Source organism: Poecile atricapillus, chromosome 6, assembly GCF_030490865.1.
Source record: "Poecile atricapillus isolate bPoeAtr1 chromosome 6, bPoeAtr1.hap1, whole genome shotgun sequence".
In the NCBI taxonomy this organism is placed as follows: Eukaryota; Metazoa; Chordata; class Aves; order Passeriformes; family Paridae; genus Poecile; species Poecile atricapillus.
In genome coordinates this window covers 14,016,058-14,040,005 of record NC_081254.1, presented here as the reverse complement: position 1 = coordinate 14,040,005, position 23,948 = coordinate 14,016,058, and the positions used below count along the sequence as shown (strand labels likewise).

General features: G+C 41.4%; 2 protein-coding genes across 7 annotated transcripts in view; one reads left to right on the top strand and one right to left on the bottom strand.

Moving 5' to 3' along the window:
• Nucleotides 1-11,839, top strand: part of LOC131580374 (L-threonine ammonia-lyase-like) — a 32,278-nt gene extending 20,439 nt beyond the window's left edge. For all 6 annotated transcript variants that reach the window (XM_058841450.1, XM_058841449.1, XM_058841448.1 and 3 more), the window contains 4 exons: nucleotides 81-206; nucleotides 1,323-1,490; nucleotides 1,803-1,860; nucleotides 9,572-11,839. In XM_058841450.1, coding sequence (XP_058697433.1) covers nucleotides 81-206; nucleotides 1,323-1,490; nucleotides 1,803-1,860; nucleotides 9,572-9,670 — 451 coding nt within the window. In that variant the 3' untranslated portion in view covers nucleotides 9,671-11,839. The remainder of the gene's footprint in view (nucleotides 1-80; nucleotides 207-1,322; nucleotides 1,491-1,802; nucleotides 1,861-9,571) is intronic.
• A 4,922-nt stretch (nucleotides 11,840-16,761) lies between these two features.
• TMEM254 (transmembrane protein 254) lies at nucleotides 16,762-23,551 on the bottom strand. The gene is made up of 4 exons (XM_058841907.1): nucleotides 23,360-23,551; nucleotides 21,741-21,844; nucleotides 20,486-20,545; nucleotides 16,762-18,315 (listed from the first exon to the last, which is right to left on the bottom strand). The coding sequence occupies exons 1-4, from the start codon at nucleotides 23,459-23,461 to the stop codon at nucleotides 18,195-18,197; spliced, it is 387 nt and encodes a 128-aa protein (XP_058697890.1). The 5' UTR covers nucleotides 23,462-23,551; the 3' UTR covers nucleotides 16,762-18,194.
• Nucleotides 23,552-23,948: the final 397 nt, after the last annotated feature.

Genomic DNA, 23,948 nt, shown 5'->3' with positions numbered 1-23,948 from the left:
ACCCAGTTACACGTAAGTGTATTATCTCCTGCTCTTGGGAGCTCTTTGGGTGTGTTTTGACCCAAGTCTCTTGCTTTCAGGGAGGAGGACATCCTCATTTCAATGCTGAGACTGCTGGAGTATGAGCGAGCCACGGTTGATGCAGAAGGGGCCATTGCACTTGCAGCATTGGTGGCAGGGAAGCTGCCTGAGTTGAAGGGTAAAAGGTACAGCAGCTATTGCAAACACGGAACTGAGGCAAAAACATGGGGCTGAGCACCTTGGTCCTAGGAAACAGTGAAAATCTATTTGTTCTATGGGTGACAAGGCAGTTACTGCCCCTGAACTGGCAAGGGGCTCATTGGTGCCAGAACCTTCAAACTGACTAGACCCGTCACAGGTGGTGAGATTGTGTTGAACCAGACAAATGCCAGCCTGAAGACCTGATAAACCTTGTCTGTCAACCTGTTGTCTCCTCTCATTCCCCTTGTGGCATCCAGCCCTGTCTGTGGTGGGACAGGAGCTAGGCTGTCTGCTGCAGTGACCCAGTCCTGAGAGCTGTCTACATTGTCAGAGGGATTATTCTTGTGCTTAGTGTTGAATTTAGTGTGGCTAAGTGCTGCCTTGCCTCTCAGCTTGAGGACTCAGCACTTAAATGGATTGAGCCTCAGCTCAGGTCATAGTCCAGAATGTATTTAAACATACACTCCCTCAAGACAAAATAAAATTTCTAGTGCATAGCATTGTACACTAAAATACTGCAGAGGCAATTCTTCAGAGGAGACTGACAGTACGCACAGAGCAGCAGCACGTTTCAGTACAGCTAAAATGAAAGGGAAAATGCAAAGGTCTGGTCTCAAAGAGGTTAGGTTTGACTCTGCAGAGAGAGATTTTAATAGTCTATTCATGTGGCTCTGGCACTTCAAACATTTCTGCACTCATTTTTTAGGGTTGTGATGAATTTAATCAATGGTTACAGAAAGCCTTGAACATAGACATAGTCTGGGCAGTAAGAGGCTGAAACTTAGAACTTCCAGGGGAGAATTATGTCGAATTTTTGAAACTTGAAACCTAGACCTACAGTTCTCCAGGTAATTATCTCTAACAAAACTCAAACCTCTAGGAAATGTGAAATGAAAACATCAGTCAAACCAATGCAGCCAACTTCTAGGTCTCCCCTACTTGCTCATAATGGATACTGAGAGGCAGGAGCCCTCTGACATATGACACTTATTGAGGGGAGGTTCTAGCAGACCTTAAGCTGATATTGATACAGTATTTACAATTTATGGCTCCTTTACACAGGGAAGTACTAATCAAAACTCCCATCTTTCTGTTTTCAGAGTGGCAGTGGTTATATGCAGTGGAAACCTGGAATTACATTTGCTGCAACAGTGCATAGCTCGTGCCCTGACCCTGGATAACAGAGTGTGCAGATTTTCCCTTGTGATTTCCGACTGCCCAGGAGACATGTCAAAGCTACTGGAGATTTTGGCTCGGGAAGAAGCAAGGTAAATCAGACTAATAGTTGGGAAATATAATCACAGACTAGCACAAAGATTATTAAAGATTTGGAAGTGTTTCCAAGCATCTCTGAAGCCAAGTCTGTAATTAATTAATTAATCTAAGGTTTTTTTCTTGTTATATTGCAGAAAATCTTATATTTCCTTCCTTTTTGTTCCAATCTGAAAACACCTTTATAGCATAGAATTGTGCCTAATTCAGAATGCAGGAAAGATATTTACTCTCCAGACATTTACAGAAACTGTTTTGCAATGACAAGGAGCTGTTGTGATCTGTAGTTTGTCTCTTATTTGATCTAGAGTTTTGGATATCAAACAAGAACGCACATTTGTGACGTCTGAGCTCTTCACTGTCAAGGTAAGATGAGATGCAATTTCAGTTTCTCCAATAGTACTGGCCTCCCCTGGTTTGTTCTGTTTCCTTGTCTCTTTCTGCCTGTGTTGAAGAAGTCCAGCAGAGTGTGCAGTGTCAGAGATTGTTTCCCCTGTGTAACACAGCTTCTTGCCAAACACTCAGCAGGCATATAAATAACACAGGACCAGTTTTACCTGCTGTTGCAACACCCTGGGGAAGTACCCCAGGTGCTGCATTGCACAGTTGCTGCTATGAACCCTCCTGACGTGTGGCAGGCTGCTGGAGGAGGTGAGCAAGCTGCAGCATCCATCCAGAACTTGAAGAGCCAGCTGTGTAGGCTGGCTGTAATTGATGTGTTTGCCTTAAAGCAATGTAGAGAACACCCTTACTCTTAAGGAATCCTCCTTTTTAACTCGGTTTTGTTTCTTATCCACCAAGAGCACAGAGGAAAGCCATTATTCCTTGGTTGTGTACTGGATGCAGGAACAGTGAAGAGGTGCTACCAGCTCATGATGTCTCTTAAAAGGACCATTTGTCTCATGGTGTATCTCTTATTTCAACTGGTTTGGCAAAGGTGTGGTCCTACTGACTTCATGCTATGGCTGTCCAGCTCCAACCTGACTTAGTTTGTGAAACCTCAGGTGGAAGTCAAATTAGAGATCTTTGCTAAACAGGCTCATAATTGGGGTGCAGAAATGTTACTGGGTAAGAGAGTTCTTTGATTTTGGCCTTTAAATTTAATTTCCCACCTGGATCTAAAAGCCTGCCCAGTATTTTCACTTGCAGATACAAAGAAGAGGTGGATTAAAGATCACTATAGTACATGATATCATCAATACTCTCAAGCATCTAGGACTTAACCCACACTGTTCTGCAGTGTGCCATAATGATAGGCCAGCTCCCTGCTTTGGGTGTCTTGGAGATGGTGTGACACTCACTGCACGAGGTGGACAAATCCCTCTGAGTGACTAACTTAGCTCTGGAAACGCTTTTCACTGAAGGCTAGATTCAGCAAAACCTGTAACTCTTTGGAAGTTTTCAATGCCATTTTTATGGAGTAAGGCTTGTAGCTTTTATTAATGCTATCAAGCAAATTAAATGAAAACTACTGTCTTAGATGGGGGGTTTTGGGGTTTTTTTTGGTTGGTTGGTTGTGATTTGTTTTGTTTTATTTTTAAGTTTTTAGTAAATACAGGCCCTGAATGAAAACAGTGCCATGTGCTACTCTCTTCACTTTAAACACAATGTATTTTCACTGATTGTCCACTTCAAGAATTTGACTGTATTGTACATAAAGATTAAAGGGAGGAATTTGCATTCCTGAATAATTTAATTGGATATTGGCTTTTCATGATGGCTTTCAATCAGTCTGGGAGAGGTTATTGGATAATTAGATGTGAAGTACAAAGTAGTGACCCAGACATACAGACCTCTGTCTGGTGACATCTAGTGAATTGGGAAGCTTTCTTTAAAAATTAAAGCACAGGTAATCAAAATGGGTAAAATGTAGAGTTTTATATTTAAGCATCAAAATTAATTTGCTCTATGCAGGTACAAGAAAAAAAACATATTTTCATAGAAAAGCTAATACCTGTGAGGGATGTTTTGTTTTTTATTTTGTTGTTTCTAAGAGCGAAAGACCTGTGTCATGAAAATATTTCAAGCATTTATTATGTAAATTATGGCACATAAAATAAGGCATGAATTTAAACCTGGGTCAAGAACCAAAATTACCACCTTGTGTTGCACTGGTGGTAATAAGAAGAAAGGCATTGCAGCTATACCCATCTCATTCTGACTTTAATGTGTACTTTTGACTGTGGATATAGATTAGGTGTTTGACAGAACAGAGCAGCGAGCACAGATGCTGATTTGAAACACTAAATCTGTCCTGTCAAGATTATTGCCTCAGTATTTAATCATCCTTTTAGATTTACTCTTTTATTTCTAACGAAGAGAAACTTGGCTTCTAGTCACTTATCAGGATGATAGAGCTGCTTTGTTTGGGGTTTTTTTCATTCTAGTGAAATGTCTTCCTGGGTTAGTGTTTGTTCATCTAGTGCACACTTGGAACACTCTGTGGAAAGATCCTTGCTGATAGTCTGATTTCATGGAAAAGTAAGGACTTTCTAAAATGAAATTTTATGTTCAAACTACACTTCTGAAAAAAACCCAACTTTTGGAACATTTTACTGGCAAAAACAAGAGGTTTTTTTGTTTATTTTTTAACTAAAAAATAAGCAAGGAATTATTGTCTATGTTAGAGTAAGAAGTGCCTTGTGCAGAGGGATCAGCTGCTTGTGTTCCTTGGAATATTATAGGAGTTTCTTTAGGATTCTGCCTGCTCATACCTCCAGTTCAGACTCTCTTCCCTTGTGACTCATTCTGGATTTCTTTCTCACAAAGGACTACACCCTAACTCTTACCTGACTGGTTAGAAAACTACTTCCAAAGTCACTATATTGAAATAGATAACTCTTAGCAAATCAGACAAATAACCAGTCTGGTAGGCTTCACATTTTACAGCTGTTGAAGGAGGTTACATGACTGGGAATATCTGGACAGAAGAAAGATCAGCGCTAATGAAAAAAATCATCTGCTATCACCAGTTAACTGGGTACAGAGATCTAAAGGATGTCCCAATTCATGGGGGGAAGCTGCAGCTTGCTTCTGTGAACTCTCTCTGCTCTCCATCAGTAATATTCCTCAGATTCAATTGGGACAATTTTTCACTTAAACTGCTTCCATCTGTAAATCTCTTTAAAACCATTTAACTCTCTTTAATTTCATATTACTATTGGCTCAGAGAGAAGTCAATGAGCAAAATCAATAAGCAGCTTAATAAAGTAAGGACATTCTTTGCTATGAAGTAGATCAGCACCTTTCCTGCCTAATAAGTGTTTAATTTTTGGACTCGGGTAATCTAGTAGAAAAAAAATTTTTTGAGCTCATCAGTTTTCTATAAAAGTCTTCTCACCACTGAATCTACAGCATAATCAAAGTGGCAGGGAGTCTCCAGGAGGGGTCTGTAAGGTCTTGAACTGCCCCAGCAGCTTTTCAGCGGGTGGCAGTGCTCCCTCTGAGCTCACTCCTCTCTGACATTATGGGTTATCTGCTCTGTTCACTTCAGACCTCTTCAGCTGCCCTATGCTGAAAGTTGTTTTTTTAAAAAAAACTTGGAAGAGCCCAGCAGTAAAAAGAACACCCACCATATTACTTCTCCTTCTTGTTTGTGCCCAAAAATGCTAGATCATAAATCAAATATTTCCTTTTCTTTTCAGTAGCATTCTCCCAGTGGTGCTGGAATTCCTGGCTTTGTGTGGTGTAATACCTTTTTTTTCTCATACACTTCATTCACCTCAGGCCAGAACTCAAAAAATTATTTTAGTCTACTATGGTTAATTTGAATAATTTGTTTGGGCCAACTTGCATTTTGTAAAGGCTGGAAGGGAATATTTTGGATTAGAGTCCCCAGTTGGCAACATATTCCATTTTTGCCCTGTGAAGCAAATACTCAGGAGCAGGCAGCTGTACAGCCAAGATGTGCAGAAGGATGCTATCATTCCCAAAGTATTTCCTGCAGGACCATGGGCAAGGCTGTGTTTCCATGTTCCATTTCCCAGCTGCACAGTGGAGGCACTGAGAGTGGGAAGTTCAACACTCCTTTTCTTCTGAGGCCCTCCAGAAGAATTTGGTCATGCTCTCTAATGGCATTCCACAGCAGTCTGTGGTACAGAGCAGCCTGGCCCAGCAGGAGAATGAGAGCTCTGGGGAGGGTCTGAGTGTTCCTGCTGGGTTATTACCTGCCTTACGTAAGGTGTAGCTTGTTCCTGCTCGTGCTCACCGACCTAAATGCACCAATTGCCAAAAGATAAGGGCTCAGGTTGCACAACCAGCTGACAGCTGATGTACTCTTTCTCAAGCATTCCATTGCTCTGACCTTGGGGACAATCTGACAGCTGATCCCCAAACCATCAGCTGAGCTGCTGTTACCAAATAATCTCTAATGTGAAGTAATCTGTCCTGGGTGTTTACTGAATAATTCAGAGAATTGCCCAGTTGCTGATTTTTTTAAAAGAAACCCCTTTTTCTAAAAATATAACTGAAACAAGTGTATATAAATAAAGTTTTCACTCTTAACTCCAATGACTTTCATGCAAACAAACTTAAAATGTTGGTAAATGTGGTGTATCATGAACACAAAATTATGCAAATCCAACAACAACAGTTTAAGATGATGAACATGATTTCTAGAATTAAAGAAAAAGGATACAAAGGTTCAATGGATAATTCACAGACATAAAGAACTGCACTAGTTACTTTAGAATTAGCTTTACACAGAGCTTGGAAAAGCACAAAAGACTGAAATCTCTTGATTCAGCAGTACTACTCACATATCCTCTGCTCTCTAACACTGGCTCAGCATTTCCACCCACTGCTTTTATTTGCACACACAACCTACAGATAGTAGGCATGGAGCTGAGAGGCATGCAAAATTTGTTTTTAAAATCTAGGAAAATATGATCTAAAAAGTGAAGTGCCTCCATTATGAGAACTTGAAATGAAAATGGAGTAGAGGTGCCCACCCTATTCAGCACAGAACTTTGCAAATTTTTTCCTTTTGTGAAGTTATGAAATTTCCTCTCTTTGAAATCACTGTAATTCCTAAGAGTATTTGGATTTATGCATCTGGATTTTGGTGTTGCACAGCAATAACCTGCAATCAATTTTTCCTTTAATTTTCTTTTAGCCTTTGTCCTGCTTCCTCAGTTATTTCCAGTCATTAGATAAAACCCACAATCCATCAATATTCAGTGAAATCTCTTCTGTCTTTAATTACTTGTAGGCCTGCTCTGAAAAAAAACCTTAGAGGCTGACTAAACCTTTAGGCTGAAATGTATCTTTAGATTACCTGTCACAGGGAATGGAACTTTACATGCAGTGAAAGATCTATCTGGCTGGTTATTTTAATGGTCTTACTGGACCAGACAATTATTTGTTTGTTTGTTTGTTTGTTTGTTTGTTTGTTTATTTAATCCAGCAAATATATGGTATGTAGGGGAGAAATTAATAAAATGCACTCAGTTGTTGGTGGTTTTGTGGGGTTTTTGATACAAAGAAAAGAAAGGTGTGCTGTGCACAGCTGGCCCCACAGCCAGTAAGAGCTCTGCAGGTTCAAAAATCCCATGATGGCTCTGAGGGCCTATCAGTATGAAATAAGTTTAAAGTAAATTTTTCTCTAGTCCTCATAAGTTACCTTGTTTGATATACAAGAAAGATCAGGCAATAAGTTATGTTATTTATTCTTAAATAAAACCATTTTGGGGCACTTACTCTTAGGTCATTGGTAAGTGTGCAACCTCCTCCAGCGAGTGATACTGGGGTGCTTCTGCATCCCGCATAAAATACAACCTCATAAACCTCCCTATGAATGTGAGGGTTGCTCTGTTGGAGCAACAGAGCAACTCTCATGAAAATTATGTGTCCCAGGTGAAGCAAGCAAGAGAGAGCAGTTTGTGAAAGTAAAACTGCAGTTAAAAATTGGGTTAATCTAAGCAAGAAACTAAATTCTTGCCTTCCCTGCTGCCGGCATCTGTAGCTGCCCTGAGGTGTTGTGTGATTCTCTCTTCACTACTGCTGTGACCAAATGTTCTCTATTCCTCTCTTTGACAACTGTGAAAAGTCAAGTGAATTTCTGTAGTTGTTTGCTATCGCTGCTGTTGCTGTTACTACTTCTATGATACACTACAGCATAATATCTCCAGTATCAGCTGCTGGTTGTGGTGCATGCTTAGAGGAAAATGACAGTGTTATCCAACCTGTTCACGAGCTCTCTGGCTCCAGTCTAGTGAGGTCTGCCTGCTTTCCATCATGAGCAGGAAGGAAAGGGCAGAGAGGATAAATAGCCAGAAATCAAAATGCTTCCCCATGCTTGTTCCCAGGGCAGAGCAACGGCTTGCTGCCAGATACTGTCACATCCAGACTAGTTCCAAGGGCAGCAATTGATTTACTCAGGACAAAACAGGCATGATTACTATGGAAGAGGGAAAATCTTGCTTTTTTTAATTACAGACTCCATGTGAGACGCCCGTGTCCCCTTGAAGATATGATTGCAAAGCTTTAGGGGTTTTATATGAACCAGGGAATGGATAATGGGTGTTTGGTACATTGGAGCTCTCAGGTACTTTTCCCAATCACTGTGCTCTCTCCCCTTTCCTCTTTATTACTTGCCCTCTATGGCTGTCCTTCTCTTGAGATTAAATCCCACTTTTTTGAAGAAGAAAGAAATTGGCATCTAATTTACATCCCAAAGGACCAGCAAATAGAATTATGTGCAGCACAAGAGGTGAAGAATTACAAGACCAGATCAGATCTGTGGCTTATTTCATAATGGATATTGAGAAGCTGTAGCCAGTTTTCTAAGTGAACTATGGGTATTTAGATTAACTTGGAGTGTTAGTGTTTTATATTTTCATTCAACAGTTTTGCTAAAGGTTTATTGTTATTTTAAGACAGTTCCAGAAAACATGAATTCAAAGTTCTTATTTAGAAATGTCCTTGTAAATAAATTAGAGTATTTTTTGTGTTGTTGCTTTCTAAAAGGGATGCAGCTCTGATAGGAATATTTTGACAGGGCATGTCTGGAGCAGCCCACCATCAGGTTATCATAGCTCGTTGTTTCTCTGCTCTCTGTAGATTTCCCTGTTACTATGAACTCTCTGTAGTTGCACTGTGACTCATCTTGGGTCCTTTCCTTGCTAGATTTCCATGTTTCTGTGAGGTCTTGTTTCCATGTGGCACTTTCAACACCAGTGATTATTCCAGCAGGACTAGCAGTAATGGAAGTTAGGAGTCTCAAATTGTGAAGCATGATTTTCCTTCTGCACCTTTACATAGGTGTCTCATCTTTTCTAGTACCCAGTCTTTCAAGTGTTGGAGCAGAGATGTGAGTACACAAAACCAGAGATTACAGAAAAATTGAAAAAATGCCATTGAAGTTATTATCTTTAATGGCTACATGACAGGATTTAAATTGTACCTATGGAGGCAAGTGAAGAATTAAAAAAAAACTATCAAGATTTATTTTGCCCAAGTTGTTTTATTTAGCAGCAGAACAACCATAAAAGAAAACTAGAAGTGATGCAATAAGCAAACAAAAGCCAGAATGAAGCAAGAAGGTGTGTGAGAAATGAAACCAGCCAAAATACTGCAGAGATGATAAAGAACTGGGCATAACTCCATGACAGACAAGAGAAGGAGAATATAAAAAGCTTGAAGAATGGAGGTTCTGGAACAAGGACTTGCTAGAAATACAGAAATGTGGTGAGGTAAGAGTCAGAGGCGGGTGAAGTGGCAGCAATACCACGTACATACCCCAGGGAAGAGAAAAGAGAAGCTACTAACAGATGTCTTCAGGGAGGCCAAGAGCAGAGAGGTACCTTGCCCAGGAGCCAGAAGAGGATCAGCCTGTCTTGTTTAAACTTTGAAGGCAATAAAGTAGGGTTTTTGGAAGGTTTTATGGTCATGCAGATGGGCTGGAAGAGCCCCAGATGTCTGCAATGTCAGTTTTCTTACCTGCATAGACAGCAGATGTGAGGGCCAGAGTTTTTATTTAGGACTGATAAAAATATCCGATATTTTAGGATTAAGTTGGAAATTACTTTGTCTGAGCTAGCTACCATGCCATCTGGAATGGTCCTAATTCTTTTTCCAGGTCATCTGCACTGTGGAGACCAGAGACAAGATCCACACAGCCCAGCTGAGGAATGCCCTCTTGGAACGTTACCCCACAACTGCCTGGACCGAGCGGTGACGGGCACAGCGCGGTGAGGGGGCACCAGGGCCTCTGAGAAGGATTCCACAGAGCCCCAGGCTCGAGGCTTTCACAACAAATATTATCTTTCAAAGCTGAACAGTTAGTAAATAGTTTCAGGTTATTTATTTCCTGCTCAAAATGTAGTAAATATCTTTGGGGAGAAAAAAAAGTTAAACACAAAACTTTAGTTTAGCTAAGGGAAGCTCTTAGTCTCTGCTGGTTTGGAATTCCTCAGTTCATTATCAGCTGGCTGCCTGGGTTTTAGCTTGTTTGTAGAATCCAATGATATTCTGTAAACAAAAAAGCTGAAGGCATTTTTCTTTATATCAGAATATAGACCTCTCAAAGGTCCTTTGATTTTGATGCCCCTTGTTAAAGTAATGCAGCTCCTTCTGCTGGACTTAGCCACACTACAAGTACAGAAATTTTCTGTTTCCAAGGCAGAAGCAGTTTTCTGTTCATTAAATCTGCTTCAGGATATGTATACACGTATGTGGGGTTGAACACACTTCTGTTCTGATCTTTGCTACCACATGAGGAAAAATTAATAGAAGGTGATTTAAACACAGATAGAAAAACCCTTGGAAGATAAAAGCCAATATAATATTAATTTTTTCCCAAGGGAAAATGATCCTATTTGCAAAATAAAATTCCAAAATATTTTGCAGACATTGGAAGAAAAGTATTGAGTATGATTAGAGCTCATAAACAGAACACATATGTATTTCTTGCCTCTGCTTTTGAAGACTCAGTATAAAAAGTAGCATATAAACTGTCTTGTGTTTCTCTATAAAAAAGGGGTCTCGCTATCCAGGTGAATTTTGTAATTAGCATTCCACTGGTTATCTTACTCTGTCTAAAACAGACTCTATCCATCTCACCTGACAGATTAAGCACACTGTTAATAGTGACATATATTTAAAGACCACATGTTTATAGCCAAAGGCAGTGCTGAGAGAAGAGGAAGCCTAAGTCTTAGGGACGTGGCTAATGCAATTAACAAAGAACACATTGACCTAAATACCATTTTTATCACTACAGGCAGAGACCAACTAATAATATAACTGAGTGGGATGGCAAGAAATGTAAGAGAAGTTCAGGCCCTCTTCTGAATGTGCACACAACAAAGTTATCACTTTTCATTTGGGCAGAATTTAACTTAGGCTCTGGAAAGACTCTATAGAACCTTCTAGTACCTAAAAGGGGCCTACAGAAAAGCTGCATGGGACCTGGGGCAATGGCTTTAAAGTGAAAGAGGAAAGATTTATATTAGGTATTAGGAAGAAATGCTTTACTGTGAGGGTGGCAAAGCACTGACACAGATTGCCCAGAAAAGTTCTGGATGACCCATCCCTGGCAGGATTCAAGGTCATGTTGGTCGGGGCTTTGAGCAGCCTTGTCTACTGAACAGAACTGCACGACAAGGAGGTTGGAACTAAATGGTCTTTGAGGTCCCTTCCAAGCCAGACTATTCTGTGGTTCCATGATCCATCTCTCTCTGTAGCTTACACAGACCAGATGGGATGAGAAGGACAGCATTTTGGCTGTCTCTGCAGTATTCTTTTTCTGGGACATAATGTGTTTGCTCCTTCTTGTTGTGGTTCACAAAGGAGCAAGAGCACAGAGTCTGACAAATGGTGGACAAAAAATAGAAGTTGACAAATTTGGTCTCTTTTTGGAAGGACTATGTTGGTTTGCACATGGAAGTAAAAATTACTGATGCCCCAATGGTTAGTTCTGTTCCCTCCTGGCCATCCTGAATGATGGGTATAGGCCTTGGTCCTGTTAATCACAGCTGTGTCCTGTCAGACACAACTCCTTTCTCCACTGTCAGAAGAGTTTAAGAAATCTGTATGGAAATAGATGACAGAGTCCATTTTACATACTTGCTACTTCCATTGGAACAAGAAATGAACCACTTATCAACGAGCAGATTTGGGATGAAAACCCACTATCAATAAGGATCTAATTAGCCTCTCGTGTTTTTTGGCAAAAGTCTCAGGAAATTTTGAGGATGTCTCAGGTACCTCCATGAGAAGAAAATGGAGTTTTATAACCAAAGTTCTCAGTAGTGGCCAACAGGTCCTGCTGTCTGGATATTTGTTTTAAAATTTTGTATTTTCCTGGACGCTATTGTTTTAGAAGCTCAGAGCATTAATGACTTCTTTCCTAATCAGGGGGAACTTCATTTAGCAAGCCTTCACAAACCTGGGGCAAGCAGATGTAGCAGACAGAGCAACAAAAAACCAATACACTTGAAATCACTGTATGATTTTGGAATGTGTTTGCGTTGGAGGGGAAAGAAGGTGATGTCCAGAAGGTGCTTTAAATGTCAAACATGATATTTGCAGTTTGGTTTTATTTTTATTGTTTTAAGTATAAACATACTTTAAAGTCTAAATTACTCTTCTGTAATAAACACTTATATGTGAATATAATAATACCAGAGGTGTTTTTCATTCTATATTGCCTTTATTGAAGTCTCATTGGCTTAAATGATAAAATTAAGATCTTCCAAGGGGAAAAACCCTCAAAAATTTAAATGAATGAGACATTTAAATGAATGTATGCTTGGAAAGGATAGTGAAATACCTGTGTTGCTAACCTTTTCCTTTTTGAATTATAAAATATAATAAGATCTATAGCATTTCAAAGATCTAAAAATGTGGGTTTGAATGTTTTATTTAAATAAGTATTTTTATATAGAGTGTTCTTATATACCTTGAAAAATAACTTTAATGATTATGTAAAAATTTCACTAATGGTTATATCAGCAAAATATAAATCTAAGCATTGTATTTATTTGAAAAATAATTAAAATTCTGCTACAACCACCAATGAAAGATTTGTCATTCTCTTGTGTGATACTGATAGCAGCCTCACTTTAAGAAATCAGAGTTAATATTTTTCTTATCTCTGTCATTGACACTGGCTCAAAATCCACATAATTCATGCGAGGAGGAGCTCTGAGCTGCCAGGGAAGAGCGTGCAGCTGGGCAGGATGGCTGCAGGGGCCCTGTGGAGTGGCAGGGGAGGCTGCTGGCCTGCTCCCCAGCATGGCCTCTCCTCACTGCCATAGGAGGAGGTGCTGTTCCTCGCCCTGGGCCTGGGCTGGGCTGGCTGTGCTCCTGGGCAGTGGGCACTGCGTGGGTGCTGCGTGTCCTGGGCTGGGCTCAGGAGGGAGAAGTCCATGAGATCAGCTGAGTCAGCTCTCAGAGATTCTCATGGCAATCATCACAAACCTTGGGGAACCAGTGATTTACCAGTGTGATTTGCCATTGTGATTTGCCAGTGTGATTTACCAGTGTGATTTACCAGTGTGATTTACCAGTTCCTTGTCTCCAGAGGCACAAGATGAGCCAGGCGGTTCCACTGGAGCTAAGCCACTTTGGGAGCTGTCCTAGGCACACACTGCTTGTCAGGGGCACAGCACAACTTCTTCCCAGCACTGATCCAAACAAGGTGCATCCTAAATTGAAGCAAAATCTCTTCCCACACATGATTCTTTAATTTTTTCAGCCAGGTCCTGATAGCAGGGGATTAACATCTAAATCCCTGCCAGTGCATGTTTTTGCGGCATCAGGAGCGGTTCATCTCCCCATGCATGTCCTCACAGGCAGCACCTTGCCTTCTGGCCTACTGCTTTTGGGAGATTCACAGACTCCCCATCCCACAATCCAGTAAGTGCATTTGACATGTAATTGTTAAATTTTTGCTAGACCCAAACACAGACATGTGGTTTACTGAATGGAAAAGTAAACTGCAACTCTCCAGGGTTGGGCTGTAATTCCCGCCAGTCATTTATTGGATGGTCACTTTCTCTGCCGTTTGTTTAACTGTAAGCAGTCAGCCACATATAAGGTGTTGAAGTTTGTAGAGTTTTCCTCTGTTACAACTCTTTGCTGTCATGTGTTCCCAAACTTTTGCTACGTCTCAGAGGAGGAATCCTTCAGTATGTTGTGTTCTCCTGAGCTGATGAATTTCTCACTGTTCAAAAGCACAAAAAGTGGTGGCAGTATTTGGAAAATATTCTAATAAAATATGAAAGTTTTGAAGTACGTCCATAATGATCAACATCCCTTACAGCTCAGCCCATACAACCTGTAACTCTGAAGGAATGAGGAGTCCTTAAGGACAGAGCCAGATCAGTCATATCTGAGTGCATCCACACAAAGGATACTGGGGCTTGTCCTGTGCTGTCGATGTCTGAAAGCTCCTTTAAATGCAGGCACTCTGATCTGCTTCTGATTTACTGGTGTGGGGGGATGCAGGGCCAGATTACAGCTGTGAAAATCCCTATCCTTCACACTTCTGAAATTTTGGAGAAGGACGTGGTTTTCCTTTTGATAAAAGGCCTAGAATTGTCTTTACAAGGACATTTTAAATTGTGTAATTGGTAAACTCAGTAAATTGGTCACCCTGTGTGTTCCCACAAAGGGCACCTGAGTGGTTTTCCTTTGTGAAAATGGTCTTGAAGAACACTGATAAATGATACAATAATGTTCCTTACACCTCTTTTTCCTCCTCTCCCCTCCTTCCCCTCATGCATGTGCTGTAGGTATGTTTGGAGTTGCAGGGGCTGTCTAGGGTCCGGTACAGCACGTGGATTGTGCCATTGTATTACTGCTCCTCTGAGGAACAGGAGTAAAGGAAATACTGAGGGATTTTGTTTCTTTTGCTTTCAACAAGCAATGGTAATTTCTTGAACTGTTCATGTAGCTCTTGCATACAGAGATGTACCAGAATATCCACAACCATCAGACAGTGGGACCTCAAGGGTCTTGCCTGTAGTGGTCAAATTCACTGCAGACTCCGTGGCAGTGACCAGGGAGGCCATTCCCCCAGCTTCACCAGGGCACTATTGCTCTGCAGGGGCCCAGCTGCCCAGCCCCAGAGCAAATTAACTATCCTTAATTAACCCAGCACTTGGGTATTTCCAAAGTCTGGCTCAGTCCACTCCTGTTGTGTTTAGAAAAATCTAGGTCAGCATGAAAAAGAGGCAAAGCAAGACAACATACTGAGATTCTGAGAAGTTTTTCATCACTCCCTCACAAAAATGAGCTACAGCCCTGAAGGCTTTAGAAGTTTGTGAAAATGGGTGGGAGGCCTCTCACTGCTTCTGTTCAGGCTCAGCAGTGTTTCTGAGCTGATGTTGCATGTCCTGATCCTCATCCACACATCCAGATCTCCTCAACAAAGCTTGATTTGAACAACGATTTGCCAGACATGCTGGTCCAGATAACTTGTCTTGAAGGCATAAATTACACTCATTTCCATATATTATGATTTAAGGGTGAAAATGGCTCTGGGTGGTTTCTTTGTTTTCTTCCACAACAAAGCTACTAAGCAATCCCAGCATAAAAGTACTGCTTTAAGTGATGTGGTTGTGACTTGTATGAAATCATTTATTTTGATCACCAATTCAGGTCAAATAAATAATGAATGGGGGTGGGGTTTTTATATGTCTAGAAAAAACAGGCTTGGTTGCTTTAAATTTTCTTGGCATCTACTTTACATTGTTAATATAATGTATACCCAGTCTTGCACTTAGCTTTCATAGCAAAGGTTGGGGTTTTTTTCCTCTTTCCAATTTGAAATGGATGCCTAAACAGCATTTATTTTTCACTGCTGTCACCAGCCCAGCTGGCAGAAATATCCATCCTGAAAAACCTTTATTGATGTCATCTCCATCATTTCCTGATGATTTACCTTCTTATTTTGTGGTCTTTTTCAAAAGTAAAAGCTCTTCTGTATGTTTCATTGGGGTTCATTCCTCTCAGTGGGAAGCAATATTTTAAAATATTTTGTTACAGTGAATTTCTTGATTTACAGGTATTTTCCTCTGGCAAGCAGGGTGTGTTGGGTGCTGCTGGGGATGGTTTGACACCCAGCCCAGCCTTTGGGAAGACAGGGTGCACTTCTGCTGCTCTGCCCTTCTGTTGCGTAAAGCGCATTTTGATTGCAGTGGAAAGAAGAGTTGCTCTAACTGATTAAGAGTGATCCTTTATTGCTGCTATTGGACTAGCCTGGAGAAATGCTTGTGTCTGGTGTAACCAGCAGCATTTCCAGCCTGTCAAAGCCAGGAATGTGTGTTTTTGTAAGCTGAGTGTGGTGCCAACCAGGATTTGTGCTCCTGATGGCTTTTAAAATAATTTTGTAACATATTAAAGGTATGTTTATCTTACTGTGATGTTACAGGCACTATAAACACTTACTCAGAAATGGTATCTCACTATTATTTTTGATCTTGTCATGCTGTGGGTTTCTTCCTTTTCCTCAAGGCCAGTCAGTATTGCTTATCCCATACTCCTCATGTTTGCAGCAGTTGGGTTCATGTTGTGAAGCCTCCAAAACTTTATCAAACAGGTATCTGTGCTGATAACAGCTCTGGGACAGAGGCTGGCAGCAAACACTGGTTGGTTTGAGGTTTTATTTTTATGGGGTTTCTGTGGTTTTTTTAAACAAGTGTTAAAACTGAACTGCTGAAAAGCAAAGGCTAGGGAAAGTGTCTGAAGGTAGATGAATACCTGGGAGTTGCATTTCTTTGCAAAAAAAAGAAAAGAAAAAGCTGCAAAATCTTTGATAAGCAAGGCCCAGCAACCTCCACAGTGAAAGCTGCTGAAATCTGTCATCCTAAACAAAACAAATCCCAGAGAGGCTTCAAACAATGGTGCTGTGCCTGGCTAAAACTTGTTCTAACTTGATCTTTTTTTTTTTAACTAAGGCAGTACATAACTTTTTCTACTGTAGCTTACTTGGGCTGCCCTTAGGAAGCTTTGCCATCACCTGTCTAAAAGGAAGCCTGTCTAATTAGGGGGAGTCTAACAGGATGTAGTTAATGTCTCAGAGCTGTGATTTACCTGTAGCCATCCCAGAGCCCAGTGGAAGGGCTGAGGCCGAGCCTGACCAGTGCTTGGAGGGCAGCCTGGCCATGGGAGGGGAAGGCAGCGTAGTGTCAGTGATGGGACTCCAAAAAGCTGATCCTGGGTGTTCCAAGTGTGAACACTGATAATGGTGTCAAGAAGGTTTCTATGTATTTTGTAGGGGCATTTTATTTCTAGGATGAATTAGAAAGAAAAACAACTTCCTCACTTTTTAAAAATCTTTATTCCCGGGTCACAGACTAAGACAAAAGGTTACACAGTAAAAGAAAGCTCAGGCTCTTGACATTCCTGTTGGATTTATAGCCACAGAACGGGTTTCTACTTCTCTATAAAATATTTAAGTTAACAGTTTGCCATTAAACACAACAACAAAACCCAAACCACAAACCACCATGTCAAACCCTTCAGTCCTCCAGGCTTTTAGTACCCACTGAAAGCAAAAACTTCATGTACCTGTGCCTGAATAAGGCTTCCCACATTGAAGTGTTACAGTCTGTAGGTACTGCACAGGGCACAAAGTTATTCATTACTGCCTTGTGGAGATCTTAGAGGTTACAGAAACAACCTTTTCTTACCCTTTCTTCCAGAACAGTATCATGGCAAGCAGTATGATAAAACTTCTCCCTGCACCAGAGTTAGTACTTCAAATAGTTATTCCTTTTAAAAGTGCTAAAACTACACAGGCTAAATTCTTGTTCAAATATTCAAAAGTAAAAGACAATCTGATGGAAGACTCAAGACTCACTACACATACAGAAAATACTCTTGAGGGGTGCTTATGATGGTCTCTCAACCTTAGGTTTCAGAAGACCAGCATCTGGGAAACAGTGGTATATGTTTGTTCACTATGTCTAATTTCATTCCCAAATATCAACTTTTCAGCTAGATTTTTGAGCAATATTTTTTTCTTTGGATAATAAATTACTTTACAAAAAAGCTGCCCTCAAAGCTACTTTTTACTACAGTAACTCGTAACTTAAAATCTTCATTAAAAATATGAGGTCACACTGCATGAATTTTAAGGCACTTGTATCAAACCCAGTTAAAGTGCTTTATGTATCCAAGCTCACTGCACCTCAGCCTGAGCTGAGACGTGGTCTTTTCAATGTGCCTTCAGCAGTACAGTGGTCTGTCCTTTGTGGAACAAAACAAGGAGACAAAACAAGTACAAAGAGCAGGCTTTAACAACATCAGTCCCACAGAGAAAACATAGGTAAATTTAAATCTTATTACAAAACAGGTGCAAGCTGCCTTGTGGCTGTCAATAACCCTCCCTGTTGCAGAAGAACAATTCTCCTCATGAAAAGGTAATTTATCAATCACTGCTACCAGCTGTCAGTGACAGAGTTTACATGTCAAAATCTGCAAAGGAGCAACTTATGGCTTCTTGCATAATAAATAGGATTACAATTTGGCAGTGCCAAGACTGCAGGGCTGATTTTCTACTGAACTATCCACAGGGCCCTGTGAATTCTAATTGTTGATTAGTAAGAGGAGAGTTGCTTGGGGAGAAGGACACTGCTTCATGCAGCAGGAATGTAGTTTAGCTAATTAATTACAGCACCTAGACATGTATGTGGGGGTCTTTTCAGAAAAATGAGATGAAGTATGTGAGAAGTGACTTCTTTCATTGTCTTCTAGTACTGCTTCTTGGCTGCAGGCTTGTAAGACACCAGGAGACCAAAGGAAGCATATCCAAATAAAAGGGTCTGAACGAACCATTGAAACTGGACAGCTGGGTCAGTGATTCCTTTAGCTCTGTAACATAACAAAACCACAAAACGTGTCAAAAAACTTACACTCCTGCAGGTTGTGCTGGTACTTATTAAGTAAGGTTAGCTATTTCCACCCATCCTTGAGATTCAGACTGGATTAGAACATTTCAGCACATTAGTTTCCATCTACGGAGACACTTCCTGTGCTAACTAAACATTACCAGTTCTTGTGGTTTTAGGATTTTAAGCTATTTATTGAACAAAAAGTCTTTCAAACATTCTATGCATGCAATTTCCTCAACAATATATAAATTGCAATCTCAATCTTTGAAATTACTTAATTTGAAATTACTGAAGCCTGTGTGCAAAGTACCAAGAAACTGGAGTAGCTCAGTACTGATCTTAATACAGAAGTCTGAGTATCATTTCTTGTTGACTATGTTAGTCAAGGGAGACTTTATGCTGGCAGAGCAGAGACCTGACAATGACTGTAATGAGGGATAGAGAAACACTGGTACCTGAATTTGTGGCTGGACAAAAACAGGTAAAAGGGCTGAAGGCATTTCACCTTATTTATGAAGGAGAGACCTTCCTATGTTAGTTAGTTTTAATGTAACATATGTGACTAGTTTTAATGTAACATATGTGGCTTTTTCTGTACACTACAGAAAGTGGCATTTTCTCCTCCACTGTTCTTGAGAAGTGCTCTACTGAAAGGAACAAATACAAACACAACAGCAAACCCAAGGGACTGCACATTTCCAGTAAACAATTCTGTCAGGCATAGCTGTGCTTTTTTGTTTATAATCCCAGCTGCACTATTTTCAAATTAGCACAGAACCTGAAGAACAAAAGCTTAAGAAATTTACCTGTTACTACAAAGCAAGCTTAATAAATAGATCACATGCAGGCCAAGAGCCAATGACAATACTACTGCTGATTAACAAATTTGTATCTGAGTCCTCACAGTTTTTCCTTGTGCCTCCTTTGTGAAGTTGCAATGTAGACATAACTGTTAGATAAGTAAAAATAAATGGTGTTTGGTGCTCACAGAAGTACAATTGTTTGATACTCTAAAGCAGCATTTCTGATGAGATGATGATGGGCAGGCCATCTCTGGTTTTTGGGTTTTTTTTTGTGGGTTTTAACACTACTCTGTAAAACTTCATTAGTAAAATAAATTACAATACACTCATTTGGTATGTTCACTGGTAGTCAAGTTTTCTCATACTTAAAAGTCACCTTAGGCCCAGATATCCATTTATTTACACACTCAGACTTAAAGTTTTAACTTTAAAGCTACATAACTTAAAATGAGAGTCTGATAAACACAAAATTTCTACTAACTCTAATTCTGAGGGAAGTAATTATTCATCCATTTTCTACTATCTTAAAAAAAACACTTCTGCAGTGTTGCATGAAACAAAATCCTGTTGTTTCCAAGAGTTGTTACCTGAGAAGCCTGGGACAGACACCCAAATGAAGTGGAAACCCATCGTTTGTACCATGGCAAACAGACTGGTCACCTACGCTGCAGAGCATGAGAACCTAAACAAGTAATCTACATTCTTCTGAATTACTGCAGCCACAGGTCAAATGAACAGAAGGACAATGTGTCTGGACAGTGCTCCTTTCCAGGTAAATTGTTATCCTCATATAAGGCTGAGATGGCCTGGCTTGCACAGCCCTATCAGTTCATGTATTTTATCCCACTGACCTGCAGATGCAAGTAGATCTGAAAGAGTGCCCAGATGAAAGTGTCCCATTGTATTCTCACAATACAGACGCAATTGTTTAAGCCTGTAATTAGCAGTATCGCAATCCTGATGAGGTAAGATCTGATAAAATTTTAACACCTGAAGTTATCAGACTATTTCTACACTATCTATTGCCCCCTCTGCCTCCTGAGCAGCAGTTACCCAGTGAACAGGGAGTTCAGAGGCCGCCAGACAAGCTCTGGCAAACACTGCTGCTGCCAGTTCTGCAAGTTGCCAGCCCTTGGTTTTGCTGCCCTGCACAACAATAACCACTGGGAGGACTGGCAGCAACCAACCATGGAGGACAGCAAACTATCACTGCAGCAAGAGTTTCACCAGCATCCTCTCAACTCACTGCTGCTGAGAGCCACCACAATCAGTCTATAGCTTGTGTTACTTGATTCAGAAATCCTTTGCAAAGAACCTATGTTGGAGTGAGAGGAGGGAACAACTTACTGGCATAACTTAATACCGTAGAGAGCTTCCACTACGTGAATCAACCAGGATATCCAGAACCTGGTGGAAAGAAAACATGGTTTATTTTGTTGAAAATCAGGGAGAACGCTGTTGTATCCAAGATGCATTATGCAGAGAATATAAATCTAGAAGCAGTGAAGTGACAACTTAGTTTAATCTAGAAAGGAAGGGGTGTTTTTCATCTTGAAAAAATCCCCAAGTGTACACTTCAAAAAAACTGAAGTCCACTGAGAAAATCAGAACAACTGTAACTTGTGCAAATAAGCCTTGACCTGCTATTTGAAGCATCCACTAGGCTTCCAAAACTTTCAGCACTTGGATTAAGCCAAAAAGCCAAATGCTTAGTGAAAGCAGTACAAGTTAATCTTAGTTAAGCATGCAAAATCTATCCTTTTACTTACACAAGTATTTTTAGTGGTTCTAAAGAGCTACTTAAGTTTTTACAGATTTAGTTCTACAAAAACAACTGTATGTATAGATTCAGAATATATAGTGTGACTTGATAAGCCACACTTGGCCTACAAATTTTTATACAGAAGCTTTTGTAGGGAAAAAAAAAAGTTAGACAGGATATTCAGTTAGGATTAATCCAATACCTTGCTAAAGCAAAAGATGCTCTGAGAAAAGATGAAGGTTCTACAAGATGAATGGAAAAATAAACAAGAAAGCCCTACTGATTTCTAGCTTTACAGGAAGTCACTGAGCTCAAGGAAATATTTTTTGGCTCTTCTGTTAATTAAAGTAGCAAAAATTAAGTTTTGTAACCCAGCAAAACTTAGCACTATGCAATTTATTCAGTAGGTTACTTCTCATGTAGATCAGGATAAGTGAGTACCAGGGTAGAATATGTGCTTTAATTGAAGCTGGATGTAAAAGACTCCTAAAGAAAGAATTGCTCAAGTAACAACTAGAGGGAAAAAAAGACTTTCAGTAGATGATACAAGTATAACTTTGGTCTAATAACTGTCATCAAAAGCAGTATCTTAACATTTTACCCTTTCTTGTTAAGCCACCAGTGATGCCAAACTCAAAGTTGAATTTTTAAACTATCAAACTGGTCTTATCCTGTCTAGTCCTCTACATACTTATTACCCCACACCCTTAATTGTAATGAGCTTGAAAGGAGAGCTCTTTAAATCTAATTAACAACTGGGTTACAGGAAAGCTTGTTAACACAGACTAAGTACAAGAGTCAGAGAGAGGCAAAATAATAACACAGTCAAATATAACTTACCCGTAGCATACCCATTTGTGGTGGTGCTCCACTAAATAATTAAGAAAGGTACCAAATATTCCCAAGTAACTATAAGGTATAGTGGAAGGCCAAAGTGTTACCCACTAAAAAAAAAAAAAGAAGAAGATAGTTATCTTACTTCAAGGTAGAATCAATTTAACCTTCAAAATAGCTTTAGTTTTGAACCCCATTAGTTTAGGGCTTATTTATTCATAGTACTTAAATTCTTTCATTCCACTAACCTTGTCCAAGGACCATATTCTTCCAGTAGCCTTTGAAAGGCAACAACTAGGGAATTTCTATTCCTTGACAAACCAGATGCCAAGGGGATAAGTTTAAGGTTGCTGTCTGGGTACCAAGAGTGCATCTGCACGTTAAGTGGCCTTTAAGTTGTAAGCTCATTACCTATTAGACATGGAAGCTGCAAAACCTACATTGTCTCTGTCCTGAAGAAGTTGATCTGAGGCAAGTGACCTGAAGAAGCCAAACAATGAATACACACACTGTTTAAGAGGAATAACTATTTATCTAAAAGTAGGGGATCAGTCTTTCTTCTTTTGTCCCCTAAAAAGAAAATGTCAGATTTTGTTTATTTTTAACAGGGCACAGAAGATAACTAAGCACGAATTCCAAGACCAGAGATGCAGTTTCTTTCCTGTCACAGAGCTGTCCACGGTGTTTACCACCGTGCACCCTGATTTCAAAGCCAGGGAGGAGAAGCAGGCAGTGAGTGATGAGCTGTGCACTTCAGAGTCCATTGGGGATGTAAAGTGACCACTCAGTCAGGCCAAAGTTCACACTGCCTTCTAGTATCAACACTGCAGTTTCTCACTAAATGTAAATTTAGCTATACCAAAGATGTGGCAAGGTGATGAGTTTAAACAGGGAATCTGCTTAAAGCTCATTCTGTTTCTTGAAACAGTGCAAAAACTGTTTTGTGAGTCGCTTGATGTGCCTTGACCATCATTTTTACAGTGACGGTTCTTAAGTTTAGAATATCTGTGCAAACAGAAGGAAAATCACATGTGAAAGTCAAGGAATGACTTTCATAAACTCGTCAGATACATCGAAATAGCCCTTAATATCCCTGCTCCAGTAATCCAACAAGTTAGGCAAAGCCCGTTTTTAGAAATTAAGATAACGTGGTGGCTAAACTCTTGTTTTCCAACACCATCACCTCGTACAGCCCGTGCCTAAAGCCCTCACCTGTAAATGCACCTTACGGACTGACATGCCCCACCGCTGCCCGGGAGCGAGCTGTGTCGATGCTCAGTGCCTCAGCTCCCGGTTCTGGGAGTGCTGCAGCCCCTTCCCGGGGCACCAGTCCCGCACAGCCCCGCGCCCCGGGCTGCTCTGGCCGGGCCCGGGACGCGCCCCCAGCGCCACGGCCCCGCTGCCCCTCGCAGGCCAAGCGGTTTCTCCCTCACACTGGCCTCCCTGCACGGCTCTGCCCATCCTCCTCCCTGCACAGCCAAACCAGCACCTCCGGTTTCCCTTTTCTCCCCGTTTATCTCAGGGAGCGGCGTTTCGGCGGACAAGGGGACGCTTCAGGGAACCTGTTCCACGCACCCCGCGGCTTCTGAGCGGACTCCCTCCCTCCCCCCCGCGCCGCTCCTTACGCCGAGGAGGATCATGCCGAAGATGATGGCGACCATCCAGATGAGCCGGGAGCGCTGGAAGTGGCAGCTGCCATCGCGGCCACGCTCCGCCGCCGCCGCCATCCCGCCGGGCCGTGCAGTGAGCTCGAGCCGTGCAGTGAGCTCGGGGCGCGCCGCCGCCGCCGCTAAGGCCGGGCTGAGGGGGGCGGTGCCGGGCGGGAGGGAGGCGGGCTTGGGCGGGCCTGGGCGGGCACTGCCCTCGGGCCCAGGGCGGGGGCCGGCCTGGCACCGCCCGCCCGCGGCTGGAAGGAGACCCGGTGCTACCGAGTGTGGGCTCCTCCCGGGCCGAGAGCAGAATGGCTGGGAAGTGGCCCAGCGGAAAAAGAGCGGGGGTGCCGGTCGACACTGGCTGAATATGAGCCAGCACGGTGCCCACTTGGCCAGGAAGGCAAATGGCAGCCTGGCCTGGATCAGCAGGAGCAGGCAAGGGATCATCCCCCTGTGCTTGGCACTGGTGAGGCCACACCTCGAGTGCTGTGTCCAGTTCGGGGCCCCTCAGTTTAGGAAGGATGTTGAGCTGCTGGAATGTGTCCAGAGAAGGGCAGCGAGA